Source organism: Carassius auratus, chromosome 50 (assembly GCF_003368295.1).
Source record: "Carassius auratus strain Wakin chromosome 50, ASM336829v1, whole genome shotgun sequence".
NCBI lineage: Eukaryota > Metazoa > Chordata > Actinopteri > Cypriniformes > Cyprinidae > Carassius > Carassius auratus.
This window is the reverse complement of record NC_039292.1, coordinates 19460737-19487878: the sequence shown is the minus strand read 5'-3', so window position 1 is coordinate 19487878 and position 27142 is coordinate 19460737. Positions and strand designations below refer to the sequence as shown.

At 36.6% G+C, this 27142-nt stretch overlaps 1 protein-coding gene across 13 annotated transcripts in view; it reads right to left on the bottom strand.

Moving 5' to 3' along the window:
* The window catches only part of LOC113067284 (protocadherin alpha-C2-like), a 114392-nt gene that overhangs the window by 66863 nt on the left and 20387 nt on the right, over positions 1-27142 (bottom strand). For 6 of the 13 annotated variants that reach the window (XM_026239663.1, XM_026239667.1, XM_026239666.1 and 3 more), the window contains exon 2: positions 14686-14697. The exons of 2 other annotated variants lie outside the window; for them this stretch is intronic. In XM_026239663.1, the coding sequence (XP_026095448.1) occupies positions 14686-14697 (12 nt within the window). Of the gene's footprint in view, positions 1-911; positions 3480-4932; positions 8115-14685; positions 14698-24167; positions 26707-27142 lie in introns of those variants that run through there. 5 more of the 13 variants (XM_026239662.1, XM_026239669.1, XM_026239658.1 and 2 more) reach the window with 5 other exon arrangements.

Here is a 27142-nt window from a genome sequence, read left to right as displayed (position 1 = left end):
TTTCACAGCAAAATTAATATTAACCTCACAGAAAACGTTCTTAAATACTTAAAGACACATAACCTCTCACAAGATGTAGTAAGATCTTAAATAATGTCATGGTATGAGATAATCCATTATAAATTAAGTGGATTTAATACGGTATCAGTTATGTGTTCTAAATAATCATTCTCTTAAAAGTTATAACCACAGATGCGTAAGTATTACAATTTATTTTAATTGTGGTTATGATTATGTATGAGATGATACAACATGTTATTATGTTTTTTATTTTTATAATGCATTATGCATTCATTGTAATTCCTTAAGAATAACCTTTTAATGTAATATTAATATGGGCTTCATAGAAAGTTACACCGATATTTTTAAAAGACTTAATTAGATTTTACTATGAGCAACATGCAGCTCTATAATATCAAATTCCCCTAGATTACAGCAAGGATTGCTTTATATAACTATACTATTGGACTAATAAACATCTTAAAATCATCCTAAATTAATTTAAAATGATGCACATTACAATAACTCATTCGCTATCATCAGCTCACATTTAAAAAGTTTGAAAATACAAAGCACCCTGTTTTCAAACACATACATCATAGTAAAAGGAGGAACAAGTTGTTGCAGTGCTGTTCAACAAAAAAGTCAGGACCAATTCAGAACCACGGACAGCTCCACAAAAGCGCAACATTTTGGTTTTATGCAAAAATAATCACAATAAGCCATTCATCTAAGTATATTCACTTCAGGTGAAAAAAAAAAAAAAAATATTAACCGTTAAGCCACTTTTAACATTTTAAGTCTCAGAAGCTAATGTAATTGTCTGTCAATAAAACCAGGACAATGAAGGAAAACACAAATTTTACAAAACGAAAAAAAAGAAGCGCAGTGGAAATACTTTAATCTCTTACCTTTTCTTTGTTAGGAAGTGTTTGTGTTCTAGTAAAAGTGTCTCCTCCATTAATACTGATCAGTTCTGCATCTGCAGGCGGAAATGGCGCAGGGAAAACCACTACGTCACTCTTTAGTGTGTCCGAGCTAAAACACACGTCATACTGCTGAGCAGATTTGGAGTAGGACCAGCTCCCGTCAGGATGAGTGGTGATCATCGGGGTGCTGTACCTGCCCAAATTCCCGTCTGTCCTGTGGCATTTTACAGCCATCAAACCGATGAGACTCAGTAAAAAGATGACGGACACGCACACAATGGCGATCAGCAAATACAGATTAAAATCCGAGAAACTCTCCTCCTTTGTCGGCGCATGTCTGAATGTGGTCTTGACGTCACCTGCGCTTTCAACAACCACAACATCGATAGACACAGTCGCTGACAGTGAGGGCTCTCCGTTATCACAAACCAAAATGACCAGCGGGTGAGTTTTCAGGTCATTGTCACTCATTCTCCTCTTAGTCCTGATCTCCCCGCTGCTGGTTCCGACTCGGAACAGATTGTTTCCTTTGGGTTCAGAGATGTGGTAAGACAGCAGCGCATTGTAACCAGAATCTGCATCTACAGCCCTGATCTTGGCCACAAAGTAGCCCGCATCAGCAGAATAGGGAATGTTCTCCGTGTTAACGGAACCGAGCTCGGAATAGGGCGCGAGAATCCCGGGACTGTTGTCATTCTCATCCAGGATAAAAACATTTACAGTCACGTTACTGCTGAGCGGAGGAACACCAGAGTCTGTGGCCTGAACTTTAAACTCAAACGTTTTTATCTCCTCATAGTTAAACGACTGTAAACTGTGTATATCTCCACTATCAGAGTTTATGTTAATCATGGATGTTACTGGACCCCTTTTCGAGCTTTCTAGTAAAGAATATGTTATTCGGGCATTATCACCTACATCAGGATCAAAAGCAGATACTGTATGAATAACAGCTCCAATCTGACTGTTCTCTTTCACATAAACATTAATGATGGGCTCTGGAAAGCGCGGCGCGTTGTCATTCACATCAGAAACGTGTATAGTAATGACACTGGTGCTAGAGAGAGGCGGAGTCCCTTCATCTGTAGCTGTGATAGTCACGTTATACTCAGATGCGCGCTCTCTGTCCAAAGGTTTATCTACCACTAAAGAATAAGAATTTTTGTAATTCGTCTCAAGTCTAAAAGGCACCTTGTTAGACACAACACAATTAACTACACCGTTTTTGCCACCGTCCCTGTCAATCACTGACACGAGAGCGACAGCAGTGCCAATACTGGAGTCTTCTTTCACTGTACTGAGGAGTGACGTCACGATTATCTCTGGCTCGTTGTCGTTAATATCCATCACCTCCACCAGGACTTTGCAGTGAGTGGACATCGGAGGCTGTCCTTTGTCACTGGCCTGTGCGCGGATCTCAAATGCATTGTTCTCCTCGAAATCTATATTGCCTTTAACTGTGATGGCACCAGTATTCGGCTCAATTTCAAAAATGTCTAAAATGTGATCTTGATCTGTTTTTCTAAGTGAGTAAACCATCTCACTATTGGTACCCTCGTCTTTGTCTGTTGCGTTTAAAATGATCACAGTGGTACCAATTGGCAAGTTTTCAACAAGACTAGCTTTATATAAAGGGCGACTGAACTCAGGGGCATTATCATTATTATCTAAAACTTTAATAATTATTTGAGATGTGCCTGATCTCGGTGGATTTCCCCCATCTGCAGCGGTCAGTGTGAGCGTGATCACAGGCTGTTTCTCTCGATCTAGCGATTTTTGTAGAACTAGCTCGGCAGAGACACTCTGCTCTCCTCCTTTGTGCACAGCTAAAGAAAAATATTCATTTTGGCTTAGTTTATATGTGTTCACTGCATTTTTTCCTACATCCGCATCAGACGCATAAGAAAGAGGGAATTTTACGCCTGGTGAAGTGTTCTCTGCGATGTCTAAATACTGAGTCTTGACACTAAAATTTGGGGCATTGTCATTTACATCCACAATATTAATTTCTATCTGATAAAGCTTCAGTGGATTGTTGATAACCGCTTCTGCATTGACTGTACATTTTGGTGCTTTGGCACAAAGCTCCTCTCTGTCTATTCTTTCGCTCACATACAGAAATCCAGTTTTTAGATTTACCTCGAAATATTTTTTCTTGGATCCCGTGACAATCTGAAACATGCGCGACTCCAGTTCCTGAACATTAAGGTTGAGATCCTTAGCGATATTTCCCACCGATGTTCCCAGATTCACCTCCTCTGATACAGAATAAGAGAGCTGCCCTGATACCGCGTCCCGACAACACTCTAAAACAACGAGCACGATACAGGCCACAATAGATTTCCTTCTGTACGGCGCAAACATCATTACATCCAGTGAATCCCGTGCAGTTTCCACGAAATAAAATACCGTATTCCAAGTTCATCAATGCGAATAAAGAAATATTAGACGATATTCCATTTTAGCGAAGAGAAAACAGGAGTCCTTCGTACACTCTGTTAAACGTCCAGTCTGTCTGAAACAAAGCCGTGTGAAATCTCCTCCCAACTTAAACCGGGAGGGGCTTCCAGACACCGGAGAGAGCTGGAAATTCAACGGGCTATAGTGACACCTCGCGGATTAATGAATTAATATCCAGCAAAAACCATAATACCACAAACAGATCATCATATAAAAATGCAGTTATTTGTCATTTTTAAAACTAATACTATTAGAGAATATTTAGAATTTTGTGTGTGTGTGTGTCCAATATATGAGAGGATAGAAGGGCATTTTCGTCTTCAAAACACAAACTAGTTTGCATGTTTATGTTCTGTATTAATTTTTCATTTTAAGAGATGTGTTGTTAACACTTATGAAGCATGTACTCATAATACATTATAAGCCAATTGTTAAGGCATTATAATGAATGAATAATGCATATATATATATATATATATATATATATATATATATATATATATATATATATATATATATATTATAATATGTTGTATCATCTCATTAATAATCATAAGAACAGTTTTAGTGTATTATAATACTTATTTGTCGTTATAGATGTTAAGGTTATAATTATTTATAACACACAATGACCATGTTGCACCCACTTAAGTCAAAATAAATTACAATAAATAAATAAATAAATAAATAAATTTCACAATAAATTTCCCATAGTTATAATGTATTACAAGTGTCATATCTTGCCTTCAAAATCTGCACAATAACTTGAGACATCTTATTTGTGTTTTTACTGTAAAGTGACAGCTACAAAGCTTTCATGAAAACATCCAGAAGGCTTTATTATGTGGTCTTATTGTGTATAAGTGGTCATAAATAATAATAATAAATAATTACCACTCATAAATAATAATAATAATAATATTTATAAAATCAGGCATCAGATCAGATGAATATGCACTCATTTGCTCTGATCTATTTTTTATTGTAAAATCAGTGTGGTTATTTTGATGGCACTCTTTAGACAACTCCATTTCAACTAGCAGATGAATTCCCCTAAATTAAAGCACGGATTATATATATATAACTAGGCTAATAAACATTAAAATCATCCTAAATTAATTAAAAATGATGCACATTACAATAACTCATTCTTACAGCATCGCTATCACCATCTCACATTTAAAAAGTTTGAAAATACAAAGCAGCCTATTTTCAGACACATACATAATATCAAAAGGAAAAACAAGTAGTTCCAGTGATGTTCATCAAAAAGGTTGGGACCAATTTAGAACCACGGACAGCTCCACAAAGCGCAAAATGTGGATTTATTCGAAAATAACCATATTAAGCCATTCCTGTAAATCGGTTTACTTCAGCGAAAAAACAAAAACAAAAAAAAACTATTAACCATTAAGCCACTTTTAACGTTCCAAGTCTCAGAAATTAATGTAATTGTCTGTCAATACAACCAGGACAATGCACGGAAACACTAATTTTACAAAACAAAATAAAGAATCTCAATGGAAATACTTTAATCTCTTACCTTTTCTTTATTAGGGAGTGTTTGTGTTCTGGTAAAAGTGTCTCCTCCATTAATACTGATCAGTTCTGCATCTGCATGCGGAAATGGCGCAGGGAAAACCACTACGTCACTCTTAAGTGTGTCCGAGCTAAAACACACGTCATACTGCTGAGCAGATTTGGAGTAAGACCAGCTCCCGTCAGGATGAGTGGTGATCATCGGGGTGCTGTACCTGCCCAAACTCCTGTCTGTCCTGTGGCATTTTACAGCCATCAAACTGATGAGACTCAGTAAAAAGATGACGGACACGCACACAATGGCGATCAGCAAATACAGATTTAAATCCGAGAAACTCTCCTCCTTTATCGGCGCATGTCTGAATGTGGTCTTGACGTCACCTGCGCTTTCAACAACCACAACATCGATAGACACAGTCGCTGACAGTGAGGGCTCTCCGTTATCACAAACCAAAATGACCAGCGGGTGAGTTTTCAGGTCATTGTCACTCATTCTCCTCTTAGTCCTGATCTCCCCGCTGCTGGTTCCGACTCGGAACAGATTGTTTCCTTTGGGTTCAGAGATGTGGTAAGACAACAGCGCATTGTAACCAGAATCTGCATCTACAGCCCTGATCTTGGCCACAAAGTAGCCCGCATCAGCAGAATAGGGAATGTTCTCCGTGTTAACGGAACCGAGCTCGGAATAGGGCGCGAGAATCCCGGGACTGTTGTCATTTTCATCCAGGATAAAAACATTTACAGTCACGTTACTGCTGAGCGGAGGAACACCAGAGTCTGTGGCCTGAACTTTAAACTCAAACGTTTTTATCTCCTCATAGTTAAACGACTTCATGCTCTCAATCTCTCCCGTCAATGAGTTTAATTTAAGGAGCGCTGTAACAGGAGTACCAGTGACAGAGCTTTGTAGTAAAGAGTATGTTATGTGTGCGTTTTCCATGATATCAGCATCAGAGGCCCTTACTGTGGATATAATGGAGCCCACTTTGCTGTTTTCGCGCAGATATGCATAAACTACAGAATTTGGGAAGCGAGGCACATTGTCATTCACATCAGAGACCTGCACCTGTATTACTTTAACTCTGGACATTGGCGGTGACCCTTCGTCTTCAGCAATAACTGTGATGCTATACTCTGTAACGTTTTCCCGATCCAGAACGCCGTCTAAAACTAATGAATAGTAGTTCTGAAAGGATAACTGTAATTTAAATGGACTGGAGCTAGCAAGGCGAACGCGTACTGCTCCGTTTTTACCTGAGTCTGGATCTGATACCATCATTAGGGCAATTACTGTTCCCCTTCCCGCGTTTTCCTCTACCGGGCTAAGAAGTGATGTTACAGTCACATCTGGGGGGTTATCATTAATGTCTAGGACCTCTATTAAAAGCTTAGTATGACCTGCCATAGTCACTGGACCTTTATCGGTGGCTTGAACTCTGATTTCAAAAGCGGCCTTCTCCTCATAATCAACATCACCCTTAATTCTAACATCTCCACTTTGCGCGTCAATTTCAAACATCTCCAAAATATTTTGGGGTGTTCGACTGATAAAGGAGTAAACTATCTCCGCATTGAATCCTTCATCTAGATCTCGAGCCTGTAGTCTAGTTACAGTGGTGCCAATTGGCGCGTGCTCGGCAATGGAAACTTTATATAATGGTTTACTAAAAACTGGAGCGTTGTCATTTGTGTCTATCACATTAACTTCGATCACAACGATTCCGGTCCTGGCAGGCGATCCGCCATCAACCGCAGTCACTGTGAGCTCAAGCCGTGGAGTCTTCTCTCTGTCCAAAATTTTTTGAAGCACTAACTCTGCGAAGATCGTTTTATCAGCTTGAGTTTGTACATCTAAGGTGAAGTAATCATTAGATGTAAGCTTGTACGTTTTTACTGAATTCACTCCAATGTCTGCGTCATGCGCGCTCTCCAGTGGAAAGACCACACCAGGTGCGGTGCTTTCACTGACATTAATCACTACAGAGCTCATTGGAAACACTGGAGAGTTGTCATTAATATCGAGAATGTTTATTCTTACCCGGTAGAGCTGTAATGGACTGTTCACTAGGGCTTCCAGATTAACGGAGCACGAGATTGCGCCTGCGCAAAGCTCCTCTCGATCGATTCTTTCGCTCACCTGCAAAACGCCCGTCTCTATATTTACACTAAAATACTGCTTTTTAGAGCCTGACACAATACGGAAGTCCCTGGATTGCAGATCTTTTACTGAAAGGCTAATGTCTTTAGCTATATTACCGACTGTGGTTCCCTTTTTCACCTCCTCCGACACACTGTATGAGATCTGTCCGGTTGCAGCCTCCAATAATTGACAGGTCAAAGCAAATGAGAAGCAGGCGAGTAAATGCCTCTGTGTAGATACAAACATGTTTGCTTATTTATTCTCCCCAATAATCCTGAAAATTGCCATCAAAATTAATGAAAAATTGAGTTTAATTTCAATTGAATATAGGATCCGTTTCGGGGCACCAGAGACAAAAGGAAACAACCAAAGCTCCACTTCTGTGTTCAGGATAAAACCATAGCGACAATAAATCCAAAATTATGGAAGTTTTGCATCCGTCAAAAATCCTCAAAGCTGGTTCAAAACCGCAAATAATATTCCAAATATTTCTAGATGGCTTTTCACATCCGAGCCCGACGTTCTAGAGGTTAAATACAAGAGATATACGAAGGAGAGGGTGAGAGAATCAGAGAGAGCAGAGACAGAGAGAGGGGGCTGGTCATGATGAGGAGGAGGAGAAGAGACACGCCTTTAACACAGCCAGTGGAACAAGAGTGACACATAGTGGCCTCCACATTAAATGCAGGTAATGATTCAATTTAAAAGTTACATGAGTGTAAAGCACTTGAGAAATTGCACTGATATATTCGACTTAAGTATTAATTTGAGGAATTTGCACTTTAATAGAGTACTACTGACACTGAATACTTTGTTCTTACCTTTTATATTACCAAGACCAAATAATTTGTTTTACTTTTTACTTAATTTACTTCTCTTTATTTCATGTAGACAAAGTATGGTCTAACAACAAATTGCACCCATTTTTACCCACGTCAGGCAAATACATTTCAGCATAAAACATTACAATAACCATGTGTCCTTATAAAGACGTTTTAATTGCAACAAATTGTAAGCAAAACACTTATAACATTGCTGAACATGGTCTATGATCAGTCTATTTTAAATTAAAAACTATATATTTACTGTTGATTCTGATTTTCAATGTCAAGTTTCAGGATGTTCAGTTAAACATCTGAAATTTGGGTGCCTTACATAAAACAAAATATAATTCAATTAGACATAACATTTGCAAGTTACTTGTGAAAAGCTGTCACCTGAAACTTTAAATCTAATGTGAAAATTTTAAAGATCAGTACTTTTCTTGCATTTTGTTTACTTCTGGTATTCTGTAACATACTCCATTGAACAATAGCTGAATAACTAATGGCAGGAACACACACACACACAAAGAAAAAAAAAAGAAAAAAAAAGTATGTATTTTCTGCAACCCAAACGTCACCAAATGCACCTAATGCATTGCGAGAGAAATAGGGTTCCTGCCTAATTAAACAGCAGTACCTGCTGTGTAGTATACAAGGTTATTTCTTCTATTATAAGGATGAACAATTAATAAACATAAAATGTTACTACAAAAGTTAGCTCTTGCTGTCTTAAGACACTATATAGATAGATAGATATATTACAGTTTACAATGAATAAATAAATACATAAATGTATATAATAATATTTATAATAATAATAATAAATGTAGTGTAGCAGATACATATTTACTAGTAATAAATGAGCTTTCCTGTAGAGAAGAGACACTGCCCTTACTAATATTTGTTACCACACATTAAATTATGATAGGAGAAAGTAAAAAAAAGAAAAAGAAAAAAAGAAATAAATAAAATTCATATAAATGGTTATTAATTAATTATCCTCTTCCGTTATTTAAATTAAATTACTGCAGCGTGGAGGATGGAGTCAGACTGGTCAGACTTATGGAGACCAAAAACAAACAAACAAAAACAATATTAAAAGTTTTTTTTTTTTTTTTTTTCAACAACATTTGAATAGTGCAGAGCAAAATGTTCATCAGTTATGCATTATTTGGACAGTAATGCTTTAATATATATATATATATATATATATATATATATATATATATATATATATATATATATATATATATATATATATATATATATATATATATATATTTTTTCATTTAATTTAATTACAAAATATAAAAGTCTGTATACTGCACAATATTTCTTTTTAAAGAATTAAACTTACATAATGCGTGTGCATTAAGGTTAAACTAAGAATCAAACCAAAGCACGCATGTTGACTCTCCTCTCTTAAACCACTTAATGTTTTCACTCACATTATGTGCTCCTGCTCTTTTTGCAGCCACCATGCAAATATATACATACACATAGAAAGTCATAATACCAGTAGAATAGTCACTATTGTACACACACAAATAATCTTATCTCATTTTTTTTTCATATTTTTCTATATGAACGAGCCAATTTATAAACAAGTGTGCATGTGAGAAAAAATAAATCATGTAAAAGTGGGGCATCCTTGCTAAATATCTCACAGCATGATTCCTAAAGATGTGTGTGAATGAGACAGAGGAAGAGAGAGATAAGTAGAGATGAAATTTATGTTCAGTTTCTGTGTAATCCAGGGATTAGGTTCTGCTTGCAGACTCCTATGCCCTATTTCTATTCCACCAAAAATGATTTCAAAAATTAATAATCATAATCTCCTTCACTGGCAACAAAAATACAAATGCACATGACACTAGGCCACAGAAACAGCAAGTCTTGTTGCAGAGTCTTTTCTGAAAACTAACTTCAATTTTCTTCATTTTTATTAAATAATTATCAAGTCCTGAAAAGATATACAAATATATTAGAATAAGTCTCATAAGAATAAGTGAAAGTCACAAAAAAAGGATGATAAACATAACTGAAAATGAACAAATTTTATATGAAATACTTGAAAATTAATGAATGAAATGTGTAATTTTCAGTTCTATATGCAGGTCCTAACAAATTTCGACTTAAGGTTTTTTTTTTTGTTTGTTTGTTTTTACTTTCACTTCGATTAAATATAGTGGAAGACACTTATTAGGAAGAATAAACAGGTATGTTGATAATGAAACCAGGAAAAAAAAGAGGAAGAAGAAGAAAATAAGCTTTTACTTACAGTTAATATTTATATTACTCAAACATGGTTCATGCAACAGAGCATAAACTGAGGTGCACTGAGTTAATAGGTTCATTAACCTTTGTTTACATTGAAGTAAAATTAACCTTGGATCGATTCTCAGTGTTTAATAACAGAGAATTAAAACTGTATGTGTATAAACATTATTGAAATTAAGCATATTGAATGCATAATACAGAGTTTAATCATACTATGGAGTATTCATTAACCAGAGGCTAATTCTGACCTTTCTGTGTCTGTGTGTACATACATAAAAATGAATAAATAAATAGATGCATACATAAATACGTACATACATACATAAATTAATAATACATTAATAAATCCCCAAGGATGCGTGGAAGCAATGTGAACACCAGAGGGGGTGGTTGGATAGTGTGATTTCATCAAGGGTGGGGCTGGGGTTAGATGTGTGTGCCTGTGTGTGCATGTGTGAGGGAGGGTCTTCCACATCTGAATGTGGTAGTGTAATCTGATTAATTAAAAATAGAGACAGAAGTTGGTGTATAAACCATCTTATTTATCATATAATCAGGATTCTGTAAGAGAAAAAGGCAGTTATGTTTATATATGCACATACATTATATGTATGCTTGTGCCTGGGAAAGACAGAGAGGAGAAAGGGGGAGGGGTGATGATGTCAGGCAGTGGAGAACCCACTCTGCAGAGTATGCCTGTTGTCACGGAAACTGCATTACAGCAGGATGGGGCTTTTTCTGAGACCCCATTCCACTTTAAATGAGAGTGAGGCAGAGGGGCGATACTAGGGACAATTGATCAAATGAGCTATAAATCACAGTGTTTCATCTTATGAATATTAACATTAAAAGGGAGTCATTAATATGACAGTCAGGATGAGGAAATTATAATGAGTCTCCCTGCTTTTTTCTCTCTCTCTCTCTCTCTCTCTTTCTCTCTCACACACACACACTGTACATTCTGGAGAGCCGGTCAGCTCAAGCAGTGATGTGTAGCTACTGCAGCAGAGAGACATGTTCCTGCTGACTTCTGTCACCTCCCCCACAAGCACGCTTCTGCTGTGAGCCAAAAACACTGCTAACACACCCTACTGAATATTAAACATTCAACAGATTACAATACTCCAGTATGGATTCACAATTAACCCAGTTTACACTCCTGGTGCTAATGTGAATTATTAATTGGTGCACATTATTTCTAAGAAACAAAATATTTCTCTCTGTAATTGTTTATCAAAATTTAACAATTCTTTTTTCTACGGAAGAACAAAAGGAAAGGTTTCTCATCCTACATTTTATTTCTAGTTGAATATTCTGTTTTAATGTAAATGTGTCACATTACGGAAGATGGGTATATGAGCTAGCTGTACATTGAAACAGAGTTGTTTCTATAGAAGAGAGCACACATACTCCCACAGGACACTTACAGTATATACTATGTTGAGGAGCTACTGCAAAATTATGCTTTTCTCCTGATCAAGAGAGTGACTTTAAGAGGATCTAAACTTTCATTTAAAAATCTAGTACTGATGGAGGCACAGAATATATGATTAAACTGCAGCGTCTTAGAAAGAGAGAGAGAGAGAGAGAGAGAGAGAGAGAGAGAGAGAGAGAGAGAGAAACAGCTGCTTTCTCTTAATGTCATATACAGATCTGTGAGGAGATGGAAATAATTCAGTTTTGGTCGTCTTTTGTAAGAAGCAGACAAGCTGGATGAAATTGTGACCAACACTTAGAACTGGTACAAGCCATAAGTTAAGTTTTATGTCCATTTTCTAAAAAAAAACATCCATCCCACAGACAATACACATATCTTACAATCCATTTCATGCATTTTTCCCTCACTGTCTTTCTGTTCTTCTTTCACATTCTAATGCAATGAAATCAATAGAATATTTCAGATTAAATTCTGGTTTTGATAAATTTTTAATCGAAAGCAAATTAATTCCACCGTGTTAATATTAACTGAGCAGATGCCATCAAACACACACACAGGCAAGCTCGAATGACATCTTGAGAAAGATTAAACTCGGAGAGAATTTTATTCCAACTAGAGTTTAATCATTTGTTTCAAAATCTGTGCTCAGATTGCTTTACACAGTTGTTCTGATGGAAATGGGAAAGGGCAGGACACGTCTACCAGTCAAAGAGACCGTAACCAGTCCAGACACATACAGTACTGTACATGCACACTACCTAAGCTTCACTTTAATAAATAGTGATACATTTAATTAACAATAATGATGCCCATAGATATGTGTTGCACACCACAACAAAACACAGCTCAAAGTCTGAAACTTTAATTAAGGATCAGAGGTGACTTTTGACAGCTGCATGAAAATTCACTCATCTTTATCTCACTTGTTAATGTTAGACATTCAAATAAGACTAATGAAAGTACCATTCTCTTTAGAAAAAGAAAACCTTTTATCTGTCAGAATGCACAGCTCACCAACAACAACAATCATTCAAGTCTTTCGAACTGAGTTAGAGAAAAGAGGAGTGCCGTCAAAACCTAAGGGCTGATACACGTGTAGACAAAGCATATTATTAAAACATAACAGTGAAAAACTTCTTATAAGGAAAAAAAGATAAGGAAAAAAAGATAAACAAAAATGTGGAACTGACAAATTCTTATATCTGCTTAGAAACAAATAACAATAAAATAAATAAATAACTTAAAAGTATGTGTGTATTAAATCACCTTATAGACAACAATAAAAAGAGATTTAATATATGCATTTACACAGTTTAAAAGAATGAACAGCAACAGTGTATTTCAATGTTTGTGAGTTCGGAAAAAAAAACAAAGAAACTGAAACATATAAAATGTGTTTTTGTTTGTGCATAAAAAAATAAAACCCCTTACAATCCCATAAATAGGCTTTTTAGGTAATAAGGCTAAAGCAGCTATTGTTGAAACAGCCTCTGCTGAAAGATGCACCAGCTGCTCACACTGACCAAAAGCTCTGATTGGCTTAGCTACAGCTATGTCATTAGCTGATTGGTTAAGCACAATTCTGTTTGATGCTCCTGGCTATTTGATTGGCCGAGGTGTTGCCGTGCACAGCTCTGCTGGTGAGTGTGGTGATTTAAGCAGATTTATGTCTATCAGACTCTCAAGAGAATAATCGTCCAATGAGGTACGAGTATTGATTTACATTTGGCCTGGTTTTGTTCACAGATGTATGGGCCACACCCTCAGAGAAACCAGCAATGAGGAGAGGGTGTTTCACATAGGACAGTTGAAGCATAAATCTCTCTCTCACACACACACTCACTCACACACTGCTGTAAATAGGTCATCACCTATTAAACCAAATCAATTCTGACACACTAACATACTGCATCAGAAAAAAAAAATATCTTATTGACAAACACTGCTTAAGTGTGAACTGGTGGCAATGTAAAAAGCTAGTGCAAGCACAGTTAAATACACACAATAAAACATTACACTGATCTGCCACCAGGTGGAGATTTTCATTTACGAGTCAGTTGTGAAACAAAGAAACCATGGCTCTCTCATGCACTAACACACACATCTCTCACACAATCCATGTAAGAGGAAATGAAAATGCAGCTGGCATAATGTTAAGACAGGAGACAATCCACTCAGCAAGGGCAGAGCGATCTGATAACACACACATACACACACACACACACACACACACACACACACACACACACAAGAAACTAGGCAGTAATATTTATTATATGGTGCATGATTTGTACATTATTAGAGTGTTATTCAGCTGCCTATTTTGTGTTGTATTAATAAACATTTTATTTAAATTCATTTCAGATTTAGGAATAATTTCACAGAATCCATTTGTAGTCACACACACACATTTGTATATAAACAGGGGCAGAGAGAGAGAGAGAGATGTGTATGATGGCATACAATACCATATACTATTGTATACTGACTTCTGTATATTTTATTTTATTTTGTTCAATGTTGTCACCAAACGATATAAACGTGTAAGTAACCCCACACACATTGAAGTAATCTAGTGACCTGCTGTTGTGATAAACCTATTTGACCCCTATTCTCTCTATAATCCGTTAACCTGCAAAATTCGCACAGAAAATATAATCCACCTGCTCCCTACACCTGTGACCTAATTGCTTAAATATAATCTATGTATATCCTCAGTGGTTGAAGTTTTATGGATCTGTGGATGTGTAAACCGCAATATGCAGATTTCAAAGTAAAGGTTAACGAGAGAGAATGGATAGATGGAGTAGTGCCGCAGGCGTGTGTGTTGGGATACTGCAGAATGACATCAGCAAGAATGCTTACGGGACACTTCAAGTGGACAGAAACAGAACCCAGTGTTCCGAAAGTTCTATTCTATATTCAGCCCTCTGTGTCTCTCTCTCTCTCTCACACACACACACACACACTTGGTCTCATGCATTATCAAGAACTTCATATCCTAATTCTTTTAAAACAACTTTAGCTATTTTTATACCGACTAAAAAAAAAAAAAAAAAAAAATCATGGTCTTACCTTAAGTGTGCTCTGGGGACACAGCATATGCAGGGAGAGCACAATAACAAAAAAAGAGAGAAGAGGAGAAAGGCGTAAAGGTTAGTACTTTACTTTTGCTAAAGCAATATCTTGCAGTGCACACATTTTCAAACTCAAACAAATGTGAGATCCGGTCAGAGGCCCAGCTGTACTGAGACACAGATAGACATTTGGAGTTTCCCTGAAGGACACCTAAAAAGACAACATTTTTTAAAAATAAATGAAACAATACATATGTTGATTAAATATGGTTTAAAATACATATAATGCCAGCTTAAACTCTGAAATGTATGAAATGATATATTTAGTTTGAATCTTCCAGGTCATATTATTGTGCTATATTCCATGTTATTGTCTAATTCCAATGTAGCCTATGTCTGCACAATTTCTGTTCTTTATTCTGCACTGGAAGTCAAATTCCTTGCATGTGTAAACATAAAAATAAAGCTCTTGTATCTGAGATAAGCAAATAGACGTATTAAACTTCTGGACTATTGGAAAGGTATTTATAAAGGTCAAAGCATCGATATGTAGGGGCTCTAAATACACCAAACTCTGAGATAAACATACATTCAGCCTCCTAGCCTACTGGAAATGCTTCCTACAAAAATCAAAGCAAATATTTTTGCATGCAAACAGCTGTTTTGAAAAGTTTGCAAACTTGACAACCCATTCGGTGCAGTTTTCAGTCCAAAAAACTTATTGCATTAACAATAATCCTTGAAAGTGAAAAAAAAAAAAAAAACTTTAAAGGCAAAGAGCAAATGCATCATCAATAGTAATATCTGTCTCTCAGAGTTAAACTATGTGTGTTAAAAGAACAGAATATCCAAAGCCAGGGAGAGAGAGACATGATTAGAGACATGATTATCAGCACGATGAAAGGAAACAATGAAAATGGAGCAAAAACAGCAAAAGGAGAAGAGAAATATAGAGTGAGTGGACTAGTTAAAAGGAGAAAAAAAGGAAAAGCAGCATGAAAAATGGGGTTAGTGGGGGAGTGAATTGAAGAAAGATAAAGGGAAATTAAACAGGGATTAAAACGCGGAGAAAGAATGAGAAGGAATCAAGATAAAAGAAGTGTGTGAGAACAAAATTAGACAGTAAATGAACTAGCATTAATTGTCAAAGTTTTTAGTGGCTCCCAATGGACTCTGCAAATGTGTGTATATTGCACGTGTGAATAGCAGGTATTTTACATGCTGGGTAAAGTTCTCTGCCTCTTCACACTACTGTAAAGCTGATGACTTTTCTCTGTAATCCCATTAGAAAGATCTTAGTTGGATAACTGTCTCACTGATAAATGCTGACAGGACTAATCCAACAGCACACATCAACACCACGGCAAGCATGTTGGACCAGATTAACCTCAAAACACCTGGGCTACACAATGCATGAATCAGATTCCCTTTAAAGCGATTATGAAAATATTGACACTTGAAGTGTGATAGAGTGGTTCTGAAGAGTGCAAGGTCACGGCTAACTTGCATATTCCCTAATGACAGTTCAAGCACGCTAAACACAATTTGTCACAGCAGTGTTCGTTACTAACTGACAGAAAGAATTAAATGCTTTTCTGTCTCCTTCATAATGCTTAAAATATCATTGCTAAAGAATTAAATGCAGTTTATTCACGTTTAACAGAAAACACAAAAACTACAATAAGTATGAGATGTTTAGTTCAGACATTCACAGACTTTAAAGACCCAGATATCATCAGTGAATGTTCGTTTATAATAACCGGAAATGTCCTCACAATAATTTTCACAGATCCACAAGGGTCTGCAGACCTGGTAAGTGCTTTCAAATCTTTGCACACAAAACTAGGGTCAGATTCCAAAATATTTTCTTTTTTAAATTTTTGCGCCCTTAAGGACACTTCAGGAAGGGGACGGGCGTTCCAGAAGTCCGTTAGCTAAGGGGACATGTGATGGTCACTTCATGGAAGTGATTTCTATTTGTGATCATGTGACCTTTGGTAAGGAGATCTTGCCATGCATTTTAAAGCAAAGTTGGGGTTAAAGTACACATAAAAACGTAAATAGAATAGGCTTATTAAATTTGTCTATTTCAATGTAAGACCACATTTTCCATCAGTGATAGAAATATGATTTAAGACAAAGGTGTAATCAAGTTTTCATGCTTATATGAGACAGTAATGCCTTGCACCCTTGAAAGAAGACATTACAAGGGCTCTCCCCTTCGTAGAGAGTAGAGCATAGGGATGCTCTTCCACTTGGAATTTACCCCTAATCATACCGAAAAAAAAAACAAAAAAACATCATGATGTCCTGATGAGCCCAAAGGCAGAATGGTGACTTAACCTTACTGTCAACCTCAGCTACAAGCCCACATTACAGCCGACACACTGATTAACTTCAGTAAGGTCACTGACCATCAAACTCACTGACACCAAGAACCATCACACATAGAGATTACAGCATTATCACTGCCAGTGAGTTTAATGGTCAGTGACCTTTGCGGAAGGTTATCAGTAATTACACAGAGATATAAATATCATTTGTATTCATATTCCAATTATTAGGGAGGACAGAGAAAGTGAGAGAGAGTGAGTTTGAGGCATAATTTCCATTTGGAGCACAAATAGAGACAATACCTCTAAATAATGATGATATCATAAAAAATGATTCCACATAAGATGACAATCAAACATTCTATGAACAAAAATTGGTGTATACAGAATTCAACAGATATGCAGTTACAGGAGTGTGCCTCATACACCCACACACACACACACACAAGTGAAGAGTTTAGAGCTACACAATTAATATTACAATGAGAAAAATGAGAAGGATGAGAAACCAAATTTTAACTGATCTTTAACTGAACTGTAACTGATCACAGTAAAAAAAAAAAGGAATAGCAGAGTGATACAATTAAAAGGAGAATGAAATTCATTAAAAAGATGAAGGAAAAGATAATGGACAAAAAGCAAATCTGACACTTACTCAGAACCTGAGCTAATCTAAATGTCTTTCACAGCTGACACACACACACTGCTTTCTTTCAGAGGGAGCAGCTGCAGAAGGATGTGGCTAGAAACACTCTTGGGTCTAATGAACACACACGTCTAAAGAGTGGCAGACACACAGAAAATGCATGCTAATTCCCTGCACCTGCATGCCATCCGCTATCATTCTTAAACTAAAAACAACCAGCAAGCACGACTGCTGTAAAGAGTGAGAGAGATTTTTTATATAACCAGCCCAGTATGGACATAAAACCGCAGCTCTGCAGATTTAAGCAGAATCAACACAACACAGGAATTCATGTTCATTAATAAAACATTGTATCATTTTGATAGTTTCAGGGACCAGTAAGAGTTTAGTACTGTCAGCTGTGTTTAACCCTTTTTGTTAAATTCATACAGTAGAATTCCACAGATTTTCCACTAAAATCAGTCAACAAATTATGTTGGGGTTAAAGCCATTTAAATGCAATATTAAACGCTATATTAACAAAAATGAAATGTATTTGATACAAAAATACAACCAGTTAATAAACATACTAAAAATAAATATAGCTGCATCATAAATGCATTATAATCAAATTTAAGAATGCAACCTCTTAATTCTAGACAGTAAAAACAAGTACAAACCTATTATTGCAAAAACAAACAGAACACTTAAACTAAAATAAATGCTACTAAATAAATAAAGAGATGCAGTTTGCAAGGTTATCCACACAAAAGTGTTTTTTATAAAAATAACAGAGAGATAGAATACAGCCATATTCACTGTAGTCAGTGAACAGACTAAATTATTCACACATCATGCTGGCCTACATCTTCCAGGCAAATGTCTCTGTGTGTGTGTGTGTGTTCATGTGTGAGGGATGCAAGGATGCTGTTTGGACTCAAACATGCTTTTAATTCACAGCGACATTAAAAGCTTTAGTGAACTCTGCTGGGACGATACCCAAAATAACGACTCTCACTAAAGAAGTCACTCTGCTAGACAATGAAAACTGTGATAACAGAAACACTGGTTGGAAAACTACAGAGCAGACTGTCAGATTTCTCTGTATTGTATAGCATTTATGGGGAAAACACAAACAACCACTACGGTGCATAAACCTATGCATAGAATTCACCTTGAAAGTATGTCTTCCCACAAGATTTGGCAACATTTGGTTTTCAAACAACCACACATGAAAACAATTCTATAAAAAATACATACACCAGAGCCTGTGCAAAGTTAATGTTATAAAGATAGTATAAGATTTAGCATATGCCCAGTTTGTACATAATGTACACATCACATTCTCTTACATCAACACAAAGGCATGAGATGCACAATGACTCACGTGTGCATGGAACATGGATGAGACACACACACATCCACACAAATACGGCCTGTATTTGACATGCAAGTGTGAGTCACTGTCCAAATGTCTTCGTCATTCACAAAACATTCATATGCACACTGCAGCATACCAAGATCACAAAATGCAATGGCTGCCATTTTTTTATTTCTTCATTTGCACAAAGCTTATAAGCTAAACACATTGGGTAAGCGCCAAATGAGAGTAAAATAGCTTTGACAAGTACATTATTGCAGGACAGTTGGCCAGTTACTTTATCAGGAAGAATAATAAACATTAGACATAAACGGTCACTCTGACTTTCGTTTTTTTTTTTTTTTTTTTTTTGTGCAATAAGAATTTACAGTACAGGAGTCTAAATCTAGGTGTGTTCGCTCATGCATGTACATGTTCACAATGACAAAATAAAGAAAAGAAGAAGAAGAAAAGAGCACAACAGGATCCTGTTTGAATGTAAAATATGCTTTAGCATGGTGAATAAACTGCTTTTTTGTGAAAACAGCTTGCCATATAACAAATTGACTGTTTGCTAATCTTCCAAATGTTTGGCATGACGTGTTTACTACAGAAAAATAGACCAGGATACAGACGCTGAGATTACCATCTCCTTTAATAAAAGCATTTTCTTGTTCTATGAGTACTTTCAAAATGGCTGCTGTCTCTGCAGAACACAAACATATATGAACCTGCTCTTACCACACATGCACACACACACACACACACACACACACACACACACACACACACACACACACACACACAGAAGTGGATATGAGTCACTGTTGTTCCTCCTCCTCCTCCATGCTTTTACGTCAAGTCTCTCTCTTGCTATCATCCTGAAGGGAACTAAATATAAACTGAGCTTTTAAAGATAGCATTAAAAATGTAACTATTTCATCATGCCAAAGAAAAGGAAACAAAATACTTTTATTTGAAACAGATTTGGATTTAGAAGTCTATTTTGTGCAAGATGCTGATGCATCAGCCAATGTGTAATTATAGAAATGAATAGAAACACGTTGTCATCTCACGAATGATTCACTACTGGGGCAATGTAAACATTTTACAGAATGTATAAATTACTTTTGATACTTTTGATATATATATATAATATATATAGATATATTAATTAGTTCTGTAAAAGTATTAAATGTAAAATTATTGCAATATGAAAATATATTTAAAAACTTTAATGTTAAAACTGTGTCCGAAATGTACATCTAATTCATGGAATCTGCTCACTCTGCTCTGTATTTTCACATTACTCCATGCTTTGTTGCTGTCAAGTTTAAATGACATAGAACAGATCTCTAAAACTGTTTTCAGGAGAAGCAAGAACTCTAAGAAAATGCTGACTTGCAAAACATGAAATTTTTCACATGATTGAATATTACCCAGAATGCCAAGCAGTATACAGAGACCACAGGGGACATATGACCTAACAGCTCAGGACTCGAGAGACCATCTATAAATACGCCTAGAAACATGGATACTATAAGAGAGACACATGTTCCCCGAAGCATGGATTTAACCCAAATTAATTTGGGATTTACACATCTTAATGCTTACAAATAAAACTCTCACATATAAAACAGGCACAGACCTTCTAAAAATAGTACTCATATGCCTGACTCCACCCACATCCAGCACAAAGCTCTGCTTTCAGCCTAAGAGATCTCTTGTGGGCTTTATAGTGTTCTGGCATCACAAACTGTAGCTTTGAAACTGTGTCAATCATCTATGTTACAATCATCAAGTTATGTGTTAGGAATAGCATGCTAACATACTACTCTTTCTGCAGTATGTATACTGTACACAGGATGTCATTTTGCTTATATATGTATGCAATACCAGGATGACCTACAGCATTTTTCAATGCAATCAGAGTACAATACATGGAAAAATGTATCCTACAACTGAAGTGATATAAACTGTTTATTTGATCACACTCTAAAGACCCTAACATTTTTATACAAATGTGTATTCAAATGGAAAACAGCTTTCCTAGATGTACAGTAACACTGGAAGACTTGAACATTTAATTTGATGAGGTAGTGTGACAATATATCATACTACTGTACTGTTTGCAATGTAAAGCATCTGACGCACTTGCAGAAAGAAACAAGATTATGCTGAAGTGTGTGTGTGTGTGTGTGTGTGTGTGTGTGTGTGTGTGTGTGTGTGTGTATAAGTATGCTGCTAATTCTACAGTGAATGAACAAGACAGACAAAGGCATTATACATTACTTAAAGACCAATGCATCTAATAATAATATTCATAATTTAGATTAAACACACTTCTAAAGCCATCATGACTGTTTCTATTATCATTGGGAAAGAGAGTTCAGAAGATAAATGAAGACTTAAAGTCAAAGATTATATAAAGGAGAGAGAGATGAAATCACTTGAGACCAGCTGCAGAAAGAGATACAGAGGACAGAGTTACTTATAACCACATGAACCAAAAGCAGAACTGATGTGACCTACTAAAGTACTGAGCCGCCGCCGAATGGACCTGACCTGCTCTCATGCACATATATTCACAGAACTCTCTGGTCTGCACATAATGTTATGCCATTATTGTCACAGTTTTTGTTTTCCTGCTCATGCCTTTTGTACATTTTCACAGTTCTGCATTCACCTGTCAGAGCAATAACAACAAACGTCAGAGCATGTACCTGACCCACTAAACAGACATTAAAATGATCTCCTGTGTGCTTAAGGCTCAGGCAATTCTGTTCTGTACTGAGACTAGGATGTCGGCTGATTTGGATCTTGGATGATCTTTAAAAAGTAATGTGGTTCTGAAATAAAGATCATTCAAGATTAAAAACTCAAAAATATACAGCTATCTAATAGTGACTCTAACAGCTAATGCTGGTGCATTAGTAAATAAACTGTATCCTGAAAAACTAGTCCAACACAGTCCTTTTCAATTAGCATACATGTTAACAAAAAGGTAACAAAATATTAAATAGGTTCAAAAATATGATTATGGCAAAAAAAAAAAGACAAATTGTATCTAAGGCTATACAACATACACTTAAAAACATTTACAGATCTAGAGGGTGAAGAAAGTTTTTACATAAGAAAGATTACAGAAAGTAACCGTTCTTCCTTAAAATAGCACGCATCAACAATACGATCCAAATCAAAAATCAAAACAACAAAACCACACTTAACAGATTGCCCAGCTAACAGAAAAAAAAAAAAAAAAAAAAAACATTAGTTGTTTGCTTCAAATGTAGCTGTAAAAAAAATAACAAATCACTCTCGATTATTTTAAAAATGCCTTCTGCTACCAGAGCAACTGGAATCAGTAAACAAAGAGAGTGCTCTAGCTCTGCTGTTACCATGGCAACTGGGGTGGGCCAAAAAAAAAAGATGTGTCTGCAACTGATTCTTTTTATAAAATTACAAATATTCATACAATTATTTATTATATTTAAACAGTAGAATTGCATTTTCAGTTATTTTGTACAGCTTGGACCCAGCAGTACTGATAAATCAAATGCACTGCTAAATAATTAAACAGTCAATATAATCTATCTTGAAATCTGGACCTAAGATGAGCGACTGAAACAGAGTCCAGATGAATAGACTGCCACTGTTATAAAATCACAGGTTTCTATTTAGACACTGAACAAAGACTTCAAATAGCAGATGCAGCAGCAACTAAATGAGATGCCGAGTAGCACCGTAGCTGAACCAGTCTATGGTCAGTGCATGTGTGTGTTTTTGTTGGACCAGATTCAGTATCCTGCTGATCTCTGCAGAACCTGATTAGACCTGCAGTTCAGTACTCTGAACTCAGCACAGAAGGACAGTGGATTTTATCATCCACACACACAGCAATTAAAAACCTAACTCATCCCAACATTCTATTTAAAATAAATGTTTAATTTAGACAAATTGTTATATATTCTAACAGTATGTAACAATTTGTCTAGATAGAGGACAGTGAGGACAGAAATATTTAAAGTGAAGAGAGATGAAATGTGTGTTCAACAATATAGAATAAGGCCAATCCTGTCTGCTCGATGGACTAAAACATGCTCGAGTAACAGCCTGAGGTGTTCAGCACATATATAAAAACTCTCAAACTGATTTAGAAAAAACTGCTGTCATCTGACCGCTACATTATAACGAGCAACATCATTAATATGATTTTTAGATACACAGAAATAATCTGGTAAAGCAAAGACAAGCATGACAGCACATCCCACTACACACACCGAGAGAACACGCATCTGAAACTGCCACCCACAATCAAACACATGACTCTGTGTGTCCTCTTCACAGGGGGCTGAATCTGTTGACACCATCTGGTAACTAGATTACAGTTTCAACTCTACATCTAAATCCATTTAATGTCATAAACCAAGATGTTTAAAACCAAGCAAACTGACCAACCAATGCATTCTGTTAATTTCTGTTTGTCTCAATTTACTGCTCATGTTTCCTTTTCTCAGGGTAAAGGGTGTGTTACTATGGATACCAGACAGAGAATGAATGGGAATCAGAATGTGCAGCGTGATGGAATGTTAATGATGACATGATTTCATCACATCTGGAAGCATATGCAATCAAGAAATACAACGTTTTAAATTCACAAATACAGATAATGTCAGGGGAAATAAATGCTACAAACAAATGAGTGAGTGAGAGAGAGAGAGAGAGAGAGAGAGAGAGAGAGAGAGAGAGATTTTCTCCATTACTTTCATAAATTTATAAATGTAAGATGAAATACGTATAGATGAAAAAAAACATTATCCAAAAAGGATCACATTCAGCCTTGCATCTTTTGTAGCAAAATCTGCATTGGAGTTAGTGAGATAATGAAGAGATTTGCTCTCACTCCAGACATATATACAGATTGTATGTAAACACATACATATGTTCATTCCTTGAGTTCTGAAACTATCATTATCTCATCATTCAGATTCAGGGGCCTTTAGCCTGTTGAACCATTTTACATCAGAGATCAGCTTGTCTTTTTCATGTGCTCACATTAAAAAACTACTGCATTTGTTTATTTTGAATGTATTTGAGGGTGATGAGAGGACAGTTCGGCCAAACAAAATATACACAAAAGCCATCACAGATCACAATTTTACCTCTCCAGAATCTCTCCTCCTTCGATCTGGTATGACTAGAGTATTTCCATTACTGCCCGGGACTAAAGTAGAGCCGATACTCATTCTGGGTCCAACTAACATGTACCGTTTGTCTCCAGATCTGTACTGGATGCTGTGACACAGAGTCCCGTCGTAATTTGGTTCCTGCACATACTTCGACGAATAGTCTGTCGATTTAGAGCACTGCATTACAATCAACACGATGATGCTGATGACAAAAAGCACTGAAACCGAGCCCAAAGTGATGATTAAATAAAATGTCACGTTATTTTCTTCCTCGTCTTTTACTGTGTTTTTAAAATCAGAAGCTGCAAAAGCCTCTTTGGGCTCCACAACTTTGACAATCACAGTCACTGTTGCTGATAGAGAAACGTTCCCATTGTCTTTGACCAGAATGATCAGTTTATGCTGGGCCTCGTCTGTTTCTGTGAATGAGCGAAGGGTCCTTATCTGTCCTGTATAGCGGTCCAAACTAAAGAGACTGTGGTCACTAACTTCCTGGAGTGAAAATAATAACCAGCCGTTGTATCCTATATCTGCATCATAGGCTCTGACTTTAGTCACCAAATGACCTGCGTTCACATTACGGGGAATCTCTTCCACACCCTCAGCAGAACCGTTAGCGCTGACTGGATACAAGATCACTGGAACATTGTCGTTCTGATCCAGAATAAACACGTTCACTGTCACGTTACTGCTCAGAGACGGAGATCCAGAGTCTGTAGCAATAACGTGGAACTGGAAGGTCTTAACAGTTTCAAAGTCAAGGCTCTTAAGGGCATAAATCTCCCCATTTTCAGAGTTAATATTAATGAAAGATACGTATTTGTGTTCATCTCCAGAGTCTCTCCAAATGTTATAGTGTACAACAGCATTTTCATCTAAATCACGATCAGAAGCAGATACAGAAAACAAAGATTTGCCTGGAATATTGTTTTCCATCACATAAAAAGCATAGGGTGAAAGAGAAAATTTTGGACTATTGTCATTTACATCTAATATCTGCACAGTTATAGTTTTAACTGAAGACAGAGGTGGCTGCCCAGCATCTTTGGCTACTAATGTGATGTCATAGCGAGGTACAGTTTCTCTATCAAGAGATGAGGCGGTAACCAGTGCGTAAATGTTATCGTGGGATGATGCCATTAGTCTGAAAGGTATTTCTTCAGTTATGTAGCATAACACTTTCCCATTTACACCAGAGTCCAAATCACTGACGCCGATTAAAGCCACAGTGGTTCCAATTTTAGTGTCTTCAGGCACTGCATTTGAAAATGATGTCACTTCGATCTCGGGCACATTGTCATTTACATCAACGATTTTAATGCTTATACTCTTATCTGACATGAGAGGAACAGGTCCTTTGTCTGATGCTTGGATATCTATTTCAAAGTTATCCATCTCTTCAAAATCAATAGGTCCAATCACAGTCATTAATCCAGTACTGGAGTTTAAATCGAAAAGTTGTATTAGCCTATTGTCTATATCCTTTCCAAACGAATAATAAATTTCTCCATTTGGACCTTCATCCATGTCAGTAGCATTAACCTGTATAACAGTTGTGCCTACGGGAACATTTTCTTGAAGCATCACAGAGTAAAGTTCTTGTGTGAAAACTGGCATGTTGTCATTAACATCTAAAACGTCAACTACTATATCCATTGTTCCAGACTTTGGGGGTCGCCCTCCATCGAGCGCAGTGAGGACTAGCTTGTGTCTACGGCTTGTTTCTCTATCCAAAGGTTTTTGGAGAATCAAAAAGGGCATTTTGCGATCTTCTCCGCGATCTTTAACCTCTATGCGGAAATTATCATTATGACTGAGTTTATATTGTTGAACAGAGTTCGTGCCGCCATCGGGATCCCGCGCCGCCTGTAACTGATATCGTGCTCCTGGTAGGGCAGATTCCCATATTTCCAACCGCTTTTCTTTTTCTGGGAATGTCGGAGCATGATCATTGACGTCCAAGATTTCAATCGAAACGTAGTGAATTTCCAAAGGGTTTTCTAGCGCGATTTTTAGATTGATGACACACGAGCTGCTTCTCTCGCACACCTGCTCGCGATCTATCTTTCCATTTACACTTAAAATCCCGTCATTCTGATTCACCGTGAACAGCGAGTCACCTGAAGTTGAAACGATCCGAAATCCTCTCTCCTTTAACGTTCTGGTATCGAGACCTAAATCCTTCGCAAGGTTTCCGACAGCAGATCCTTCTTTCTGTTCCTCAGAAAGAGAATATCGTATTTGTGCGCGTACCTCTCTCCAAAGCAGCATTCCCAACGCCATCAGTGTAAGTCTGAGGCGCCATGATGAACGCGCCCTTCGTTGCATTTTGCAGGAAATTAAAACGTAGTTTAGAGATGTTTCACACTAAAAATTTGACCCATAACAAAGTTAAGCGCTGACCATAAAAATCATGATTTATGTTAGAAAATATTTTCGATACGAAGCAGGTTGCTCTTGGCAAAAGTGAAGGCAATGTCCACGGCGTTCATTACGAACTGACGAGAGCCAATGAAATTGAAACTGCAACAGACGACGCCACGTCAGGCCAGTATTTTTGGTGTGTACTGACACCAGGCGAATTTATTTTTAACTGCAAACGAACATAACTGAGAAATTAAAACAACAGACAGTTATGCTAAGTAAAATAATAATAATGATGATTAAAAATAAAAACATAAAAAGGAATAATTAAGACGAAATGTATGTCCAAATGACGCACAGAAGTTATTAGAACTGTTTATTTTTATATTTCATGCCAACCAAAACAGTCCACTTTTATGTAGCCGCCTTAGACCTACAATCATAAAAGTTAACTTGTGATCTTTTAAAGAAGCCATCAATGGCATTAGAAACTAGTTCACTTAATAATAATAATAATAATAATAATAATAATAATAATAATAATAATAATAATAATAATAATAATAATAATAATAAAAATACAA